The sequence below is a fragment of the Epinephelus fuscoguttatus genome, linkage group LG16 (genome assembly GCF_011397635.1).
Source record: "Epinephelus fuscoguttatus linkage group LG16, E.fuscoguttatus.final_Chr_v1".
Taxonomy (NCBI): Eukaryota; Metazoa; Chordata; class Actinopteri; order Perciformes; family Serranidae; genus Epinephelus; species Epinephelus fuscoguttatus.
The window spans coordinates 16,335,374-16,345,296 of NC_064767.1; the positions used below are offsets into that span (position 1 = coordinate 16,335,374).

A 9,923-nucleotide genomic window follows, 5' to 3' on the forward strand; every position below is an offset into this window, starting at 1 on the left:
CCTCCCTTTTGATGACTTTACCTGTGTCTGATTGTCTGTCCCGCCCTGATTAGCCTAACCTGTGTCTCGTTATCCTTAGTGTGTGTCTTGTTTTCTCTCAGTGCCAGTTCGTCTTAGCTCCTTGTGTGTCTAGCCTTTTGTTTCCCTGTGTCCTTTTCTTGTTTTGTTTTTTTGGTTTTTTTTATTTAGCCTGGTGATTGACTCTGCCTCTACCTCGTCCTTATTGGATCTGTTTGCCTCCACTGACTGTCCCTCTGTGTACGGAACCTACCTTTTGCCAGGGAAGACTGTGATATTTTACCCAAACTGTCCCCAGAGCCGTGCGTTTGAGTCCACTCTCACCTGGCTCACCAGTTGTTACACATGCGAGGTACCCTCGTGCGTCAGTTTTGGACATTCAGGGACAGCGTGTCAATTAACACTTGTTAAATGCATTGTGTCTTTTCAAAATAGGCCTATGTTTCCATTGTCATTGGAAATGTACAGTTTCTGCTTGTTACATGCATGCCATCTTTTTCAAAATTAACTAACAACAGAGGTAAAACATTTTCTTTTTAGGCTTAGGCAACAAATGCACATGGTTAAGTTTAGAAAATATGCAAAAGGTACCTCTGTTCATTGGTGATGCTGACATCACTGCAGTCTCTAGCTGGGACTTAGAACGGGCTGGGAGTACGCTACCTACTCAAGACCAAACAGCAGACCAAGTGATCGACTATAGCTGGTGAACAAAGTGGAGCGTTTCCTCAGAAGTTGGTGGAGGCCAAAAACAGAAATGAAACCATAAATATTTGACTTTGTTTATCAGGTGGTCACAGACATTCATTCGCTACTGTCTTTTCATGTGTTAATGTCTTGTTATTTTGTCTTTGTATGTTTCTGTGTGGACCCCAAGAGGATTAATGTCGTATCTGCTGGATCTATAACTAGGCAACTGCTTTCTCACAAGTTCACAATATCAACTTTAAAAGGTGATGATGTGTCATTGCAGGTTTGAGATATTTTAGATATAAAATTCAAATAAGCAATCAGGCACTTGACCTTTCTAAGATTAAATCAGCATGAAAGCCTTTTTCATGTCACTGAGTCGAGGACTAAGTGCTAATTAAGAGGAATGAGTAATCATAAGTGAAACATCCAGATAGATCAAAATGTTAATGCCGTAAATTATTAGAGAGAATTTGAAATAGTCGGTGTGCACATATAACTGTATCCTGATAAAACACTCCTACAGTGTTGCACCTGGAAACCTTTTTCTGTCTTCCTATATCTCTGTTCACCCCCCACCCCACCCCATCCACACTCTCTTCCCATGTGACCTGTGAACCTTAGTGGAAACGATGCCGGTCCCTGTGGACCACCACGGCTGAAGATAGCGCACATATACACACATACATACACACACACAGGCATACCAGGAAATCCTCAGCTCCGTTTTATTTATTCAAACCTCCTACTCATTTCTCTGCAGAAGATAAGTACAGCGAACAGGGGCTGTAGATGGAATTTTCTCCCCATATGACCGTGTGTACACACACACACACACATCTACACACAGAGACATGAAAGCACTGTTACTATTAACATCTGACCTTGTCCCAGAGCATTCTCCAACATGAATTTTAAACATGCGCCCTCTTCGCCCAGACCTAAATGACCCCCCTCAGATAACTTGCAAAATTATTCATCACGTTGTCATACAGCAGTTGCCTCAAGCCAAAATACGGGATGGGTTCCTTACGCCGTATTTCCCAGAGTATTGATCAAAACTGTCAAGTTCTTCGGCTGCATGCCAGGCCTTGTTGGAATGAAAAATATCACTGAACCAAAGCGGGGGACGTTCATATGCACCAGTCAGAACAAACCAATCTAAATGGAGGGATGCCAGATTTTTTATTAATGTGTATGTTTTCACGCATGTGCAAAGATATATGAAAGAGAAGGGGGAACCTGAAATAGCAGCTACACTAACTGAAGCACCTCAGCGACAGGTTGACATTGGCCAGGTTTTGACAGCAGTGAGAAAACCCCATCTAATTGAAGGATGCTTGTCAGCCCACTAACCGTCAAACTGATGTCAGGAGGAAAATTGCCTACCAGCCATTCTCAGTCTGTTCTCCTCCTGTCTCCTTCCCCCCAGCAGCACACTCACTGTCTGCAGATATAGACAGAAGCCTCTTCTTCAGCCTGTGTAGATCAAAGTAGTGAAAGCACAACACACCCTTGAAAGATGTCAACTAATGACACTGGCTTGACAGTGGGTTTGAAGCTCGCCTATCCCAGTCCGCTGCGGTGGGACTGCACAGATCATCCTGGCTACCTATAGCTCTTCTACCAGATCTTTTTATGTCCTGCGTTGCTTGCTGGCTTCCCTCAGCTTGGTGGGTGATTCGTTACATCAGTCATGCGTACCTGCTACACATGGAGGCAGAAATGGAGGTAAATGAACTGTAATGGAAGACTGTTTTCCCCAGAATCCTACACTAGTTACACAAACAGGGAATTAACGTTTCTAATTTATCTATGTGCAAATAATATATGTGCATAGATGTGCTCCTGAAAATGCTTCCATGTCTTCTTTATATACTGAGTTTCTTTCACATTCCAAAGCAGGAATGAGTAAATACCTCATATATAACTGTGTTCCACAAGGCCAAAGCCTAAGATATAAGGAGAATAATCAAGGTACAAAAAACACATAGGATAAATAGAAAGTGTGCTAACATAAAAGCAACAACATACCATAAAAGTTCATACATAAAATGGATGAATAAATCCTAAAACAGATGACACTGATCATAATATATCTGGAATTCTAATAAATACAGTCGTTTCTTCCACTGCACATAAACTGAGCTGATGTAGAAAGACAGAAAGAAAGGAAATAGTGACACTGTGTGGCTGAGTTATGTAAGTGAAGGTTGTAGACTGACTCTAGGGGAAATATTCAGAGTAAAGCATTCAAGTAAAAGTTCTGCATTCAAAAGTTCACTTAAGTTTAACTACAGAGGTATTGATGAAATATACTTCAGTAATAAAACTTTTAATTTTAAGTAATAGAACTTTTGACTTTCCAGGTTGTGAAAAATCCGCCTCCAGCATGACACTTTAATTAATCAATGTTTGATTTCTCACATTCTACTAAGTGATGTATCTGCAGTTATAAATGTTAGTAAGTCATCAAGAAAACAGTCATGGGTTTCTGTCAGTGAATGCTGGTCAGTTACCTGAGGTTGCAGATATATATTTCTGAATGCCCTACAGGTGGAGTTTATAGTCTTGTGTTTATTATACTTTGTCATGTGCACTTTATTGTTTACTGTTTATTACTTGCCTTGACTCTTAGTGTTTTTTTGCACAAGAATTCCTATGTACCTAGGTGTACACATGACAAATAAAGTTATCTTATCTTATCTATCGAGTCTGCAGGTTTAAATGTTAACAAGTTGTCAGTAAAACTTAAGATTTTGTTCCAGATATAGTGTCGTGAAGTTGACCATGTCTGCTAGCTGTGTAGCCCAGATAAGCAACTACTTACTTGTAGGCTGTAGTTCTAATCTATATTGGGGCGGACACCTCTCCCCCAGTGTGCACCTTTCCTGTGCGGCCCTCTGGCTCCTAAAATGGCAATCAGTCCTTAAAACTTTGAGAATCACTGATCTGATCATTTGTTTCAAAAACGTTGGTCAGTTTAGCTGTCTCATTTCTAAAAGTTCGTCCTGGGACAAATAGTCCCTCAAGGGTTTGGTCATAAAAAGGCGTCAATTGAAAATGGGTGGATAAATGGGTGATTACGACTGGAGCGTACTTACAAGTTCACATGGGGGAAGTTTTCCTTGTAGGCTTTCTCCAAGAAAGGTCTTTCTGACAGAAGTCAATTCATTATAACCTAAACCATGGTCTTTTGTCTAACCTTATCCAAGAGATCTCTTTCTGGTAGAAAGCAAAATTTCTCCCATCTGCCTACAAGTTCACCATGTGGACTTAAAAGGCGATGATGTGTAGATGCAGCGTGTTTCTGCTGCCCTCAAGTGGCCAGATAACTCAGTTACTGCAGGTTTAAGAGCGAGCTAAACGAGCAAACCAAATGTTCTGATGGAGGAGTATTTTCCACAACTTGGCAACCCAAACGTTGTTCTTTTTAATGATTTATGACTGAAGTATAAAACATTAGCAATTGATTTATTAAAACCAATATTCACAGTTTAAAAAAAAACTTTAAAACTGTGCCATACAGTATTAGGAAGTGATATATATTATATTACATATTATACTATATTTAATTATTATTGTTTTCTTTTTTGTTTGTTTTTTCTGTCATTATTTTATTTCAGATCTTACTATTCTGTGCTTTATTTTGTTTTGTTTTGTTTTTTTACTCGCTTACTTGTGCATGTTTTTGGGTTTGTAATTTCTCTGACGTTTCGCTGTTACCATGTTATGTTATTTTACCTATTTTATTTTTTACTGTATAGCACTTTGGTCAACACTGGTTGTTTTTGAACGTGCTTTATAAATAAATTTGATTTGATTTAGTACATTAACTTGGAGTAGTTTAATCAATTCCAATGTAGCAAATTTTGATAAACTCATCATATGTTTTTGGGTATAAAATCTTTATTTTTAAATTAACTTCAGCTGTCACACAGCACAAATGTACAATATTTACCTCTGAAAAGTAGTAAAGTGAAAATATGGAAGGATATTGCTGCCACACCAAATTAATGAATCAATTAATATATGAAAACTGACCAGTATCAGGAAATAGTGTGAAAATATTTGTTAAGTAGAAATGGAAAAATGGAAATGCTCAAGCAGAGTACACTTAGTTTTTACTCAAGGAAATGTACTTAATTACTTTCAACCAGTGTATAGAATAACTTTGTTAATGTTTTAAAGTTAAATAATATGCCTAAATGTCTTGTGTCTCTAAGATTTAAATTGTTCTCATAGATGTTTTCGGTCTCTGATCATAAAGTAATTAAGATCCCTCCCCCTGCACCTTGTTGCCCAGGAGATGGCAGCACATGAGCAATTTCCACTGGACCCTTTAACAAGGACATGATCTACCACCATTACAAACCCATCACTGATGTCACATTTCACCAAATTAATGTCAAGAGGGATGCAAAGTGTCCTGCACTTCATTCTCATTTGAAAATGTTTTCACTTTGTAATACACGAGCCACACACAGATGCTTTATGTTTTTTTGTTTAATTAAGTTACACTGATAATGCTGTATAAACGGCAACAGACGTGAGCTGTGCAGGGTGTTGGATGGTTGCAATATGCCACAGTGTGAGATGTAAGACAGTACACCGATGCAGAAAATGATACTGTATGAGCTGTCAGATACACAGCGTGAGCAGGTGTTTGAGCAGACACAATGACAGACAATCAGTGCAAAGTGGTGCAGTCTTTTCACACAGCTATAAAAGGACATTAATTAATGATGGGATAATTGTTGGGCTCAGTCACAGCCTTTTGTTATCATGTTCAAGTCTTGGAAAAGGCCCATTACAAACCATTAAAGACAGTCAGAGTTTCGTAAGGAAGTTTAACTCCCTTTTAAATGTCACCCAGTTGAGGGAAATGGTAATGGACATGACAAATGTGTGCCTCCTTTTCCTCCTCACTTTCAGGACATGATTAATGCAACAGTTCACAATGACTCTGGGCAGCTGTGACTTTTGTTCCCATCACCAGCTGCAGCATGTCAGTCTTGGCTTCTTTCATAGATGTGGATTAAAATAAGTCGGCTGGACAAAACCACTGGACATGAAGGGATGCAGGAGCCCCCCAGTGGATGAAAGCGGAACACCACCGGCCGTGTGGAAGATCACATTCCCAGAGCTGAAGCTGGGGAAAGTTTGGTGGAAGCTGGCGGGGCTCGTCCCGCAGGTGGGCGGGTTTGGACTGACATTGACCAGGGAGTTGGAGCCGGGCTGCAAGGTGCTGTCCGCCCCGGGGTTCTGCTTTTTCCATTTGGTCCTCCTGTTCTGGAACCAGATTTTCACCTGGGTTTCGGTCAGACTCAAGGACAGGGCCAGGTTTAGTCTCTCGCACACGGACAGGTAACGAGTCGCGCGGAACTTGTTCTCCAGAGCGACCAGCTGCTCGTAGGTGAACGCTGTTCTGGCGCGCCGCGGCTTGGCACAGGCCTGGTCTGTGCGTCGACGCTTGTGCGGTGAGGGGTCCTGCATGGGGGCGGCTGGCTCTGCGTCGTCCTGTTCAGCGGTGAGACAGGGATCTGGCTCAGCCGGTAAGGAGAGGTGAAGGGGGTCGACTGCATGATGCCTGGGGGCTGCAGTGTGTTCATCTCCTGTCTCTTCACCTGCAAATAAAAAAGAAGAGTGAACTCACATCCTGCAAAACTCTGCAGTCATATTAATATGAATTTATTTTCCAGTCACCAAGGTGCTTAACTACGAAAAGAGGGAGGGGTGGGGCCGGTTTTGGGGCCCTCTGCCACAAAATTTTGAGCATCAAACACTTAATTTCCTGCGTTCTGGTGATTTTTATGCAACTATTTGTGCCTTTTTTGCATCGATTTATGGCGTAATGTCCCCAATTTTGCCAAAATAAACTGCTGCTGTCATGTTTTTATTGGAGGAAACAAATGCACATGTTGTAAATATTCAGGGGGGGTGCATAGGCCATATCCATCTTCTTCGTCACCATCTTTTGAGGATGGAAACATACTAAGAGATTTCATATTTACATATAAAAGATGAGGACAGTTTTGTGCGTCAAGGCCTGGCCTCTCTGGTGGTTCTCACGTAACTAAATTCACTTAATTTCCAATGTTATTTACAAGAAGGAACTTTATTTTTTATGATTGACTTTCTGGAGAAATAAAAGTAGAATTATAACATAAATAGTTGACCTCTTGGTGAGTATGTTTTTATTAATAGGCCAAAAGGCCCAAAAGTTGGTCAGATAGGTTAAATTGTCCGGGGTGCTGAAAGGACAGCTCCTGACAAGTCATAAGTCACGTGTCAGACCTCAAAGCTGAAGGCCCACACCTGCTTTAGAAATGTATCTTCATTGTGAGGTGATGTTCCTCTTTGTCCTGTCTGCACCGCAGTTTAAATACCAAACACAGAAGGCCTGAAGTTGACATCTGTAACGCGTTTGATTTGGATCCTGAGGTCGCTGGGGCGGAACTGAGCATAGATTCAGAGGAGGGGGGGGGGCTTGGTCACTAATCCTTAAATAATTTATAAACCGCACAGCGCCTCAAATGTCATGTTGCGGAAAGAAATCCCGTCTAAATCCAGCTCCGCCACCTCAGCCGTGACGTGCTAATGGAGTTTCATATTTGCGGGCGGATCGATAAATGTCATCTATTTAAAGGGAAGTTTTAATCGAACGATATTTAGGATCAGACATGGATGGGGTGTGAAGTTTGTACCTGCAAGGTGCTGGAGGGAGATATGCAGGATGCAGTAATGGGATATCGATCAAAGCGCGCAGAGGCATCCTCAATGGGACGATTTAAACAATTATCTAGCCTGCCTGTCCCAGTGCCAATCACACGCTGGGGCTCTGGGAGCAAGCCTTTGTGGCTTCCTTGAAAGGAAACGCAGCCTTGGAAATTAAGGGAAGGTCATACAGAGATGACAATAAATCTGATAGAAAATAGTGTCTCACTTGCTGCTGCTCAGTCTAGACCCAGAGCAGAAAAAGTTTTTATTCTAGGATTTAATAATAAAGATTTATTTTATCCATGCGCTTTTTAGACATGACAAATTATGGATGCGTATTTGTTAATAAGTCTGGATGTTTTTAAATAAGTGGCACGTGCAATTAAAAAAAAATGCAAAACAAAATATAGCACATGCATGTTTTGTTTTCTACGAATAATATTCTAAAATTGTTTCTCTACCTGCTTTCGTGCCCTCAACTCTGAAGTGTCCGCCTGCAGTGCTGTCCGACTCCAAACTTGTTCCCTCCTCATGTGGCACAGAGAACTTCTCCTTGACAAGTTCGTTTCCCCTTCTGCTGTTAAATTTGTTCGGATCCAATATATCAATAATAGAAAAGGAAATCTTATGAGTGGACGTCATGGTCACTCCACGGTCCTTGGGGTCCAGCATCCTTTACGGAGAAAAACCTTTAAAGAAGTATAAAAAAAAGGACTGACGTGCGTAATTACGCGCGCGGAGAGGAACTTCTCATAGTTTCGCCCACTTCTTGTCTTCAAGCTTCATCAAACCGGATTAGCGGCTCTGATCCCCCACGGATTGTGGCTCCTCTGCTTCTGTCTGTCAGTCTTGCGGCGTGAATGAGATGACCGGAGCGCGGTCTTTAAAGCGTCTGTCCCCCCCCCTAGTCTCTCAGCCAGACACGTGACACAAACACTATTAGTGTTTCACACGACCACCTAATGGGCTCAAAGCATTCGTCGATAATCACCCATATCATTAAATTCAATAATCCACGACCTGAAAGTAAATTGGGCACAGATGGCACTTGATCCATATCAGAGATCGTCCCGTCTCCCCAAATTAGACTCTTTTAGAGGCGGTACTGTCAGTGAGGAGATTTCTCCTTCATTCTCTTAATCAAAACCAAACTGTTTCTGCTCATAAACTCAGAGAGTCACGACTCCTATCAGTACAAATGATAACTTTTTACAATAAAATCCAAAAATATATACATATTTAGAAGCACACAGATGATAAGTATCTCCAGGTATTATGAATATTTTATGTTTCATCAACATTTAAGATGCTGTGGCAGCTTAAATTGTCTTTAGCATCCTCTATCCCTTATTATTTTTGCTTATTCATAATTGCAGGTGTCTTCTGTTATTAGTTTAATTAACTTTGTTATTGTTGCTTTTGTTTTTTCATGAAACAGTAATGATAATATTCCCAATATTACATTTCAAGTACTGTTTTTGTTACATTACACTACACTGCAGTAACTTTCATAAAATTAAATGCTCGAAAATAATTATGTCTCTTATGTATCATTTTGTCATATGGATTACTGTAAATTTATTATGTTGATCTGTTCTTTAAGACATCTTTTGCACGTTTGTTCATCCTGGAAGAATGATCCCTCCTCAGTTGCTCCTCCTGAGGTTTCTACCATGTTTTCCCCTGTTCAAGGTTTTTTTCTTTTTGGTGAGTTTTTCCTTATCCGCTGCGAGGGTCTAAGGACAGAGGTATGTCGTATGCTGTAAAGCCCTGTGAGGCAAATTGTGATTTGTGATATTGGGCTTTATAAATAAAATTGAATTGAATTAAAGAAAAAAATAGAGAGTACTGCACTCAGTCAAGAAACTTGGTGTTAGTGATAATGAAAAAAAAATCTGTTGCCCTTTATGCATAGTGCTACTATCTAAATAAGAATAAAAACAATGACTGTTCAGATGACCTAATATAGGAGTCCAGGGAATATGTTTGCAGTCTAAAAATCATCCCAGGTAAGCATCCTAAGGAAGTTAAGATTAATACTCTGATAAATAACATTGCCTCATGTATTAATCACTGAATTGGCTGCAGCCTTAATTTTAGATAGCAATTTCACTGCATTCATTTTCAAATGTGTTTATTTCACTTGTCCCTTTTGTCCCCAGAAATTTCAAAGAAGTTGGACAAAGGTCACTTTAATACAAAGCTCCATCTGACTGGAAAAATCTCCCTCTTTTCTTAAGATCTGTTACGTCTTTCTGCTGCTTCAGGACTTCTTTATATTCACCTCTCAGAACAACTTGTTCATGTTTTTAAAATGTTATACTGAAAACAGCTATGTAACTATTCAAGGTCACGGTATCCAATTCTAATTTTCTTGTATAGTGAGTGAGAATGTCTGTATCTGTGTATTTGTAGTGTATGTTTATGATGTAATGCAGTTTTGTCTGTCTGTTTTTGTTTTGTATTTGTGTCTGAGGACCCCCTTGAATATGACA

General features: G+C 40.2%; 1 protein-coding gene across 1 annotated transcript; it reads right to left on the bottom strand.

Annotated features, from left to right (window-relative positions):
* Window positions 1–5,279: 5,279 nt before the first annotated feature.
* On the bottom strand, window positions 5,280–8,100 carry nkx1.2la (NK1 transcription factor related 2-like,a). The gene is made up of 2 exons (XM_049600549.1): window positions 7,890–8,100; window positions 5,280–6,335 (listed from the first exon to the last, which is right to left on the bottom strand). Exons 1-2 carry the CDS (start codon window positions 8,098–8,100, stop codon window positions 5,734–5,736), a joined length of 813 nt encoding a protein of 270 aa, XP_049456506.1. The 3' UTR covers window positions 5,280–5,733.
* Between the last annotated feature and the right edge of the window lie 1,823 nt (window positions 8,101–9,923).

Bases quoted from the DNA above. Each gene is read 5' to 3' on its own strand.
- nkx1.2la (XM_049600549.1), bottom strand. From the start codon at position 8,100: ATGCTGGACCCCAAGGACCGTGGAGTGACCATGACGTCCACTCATAAG. The intron at 6,336-7,889 runs GTAGAGAAACAA...TTTTATTTGCAG, and splicing joins AGTTGAGGGCACGAAAGCAG to GTGAAGAGACAGGAGATGAA.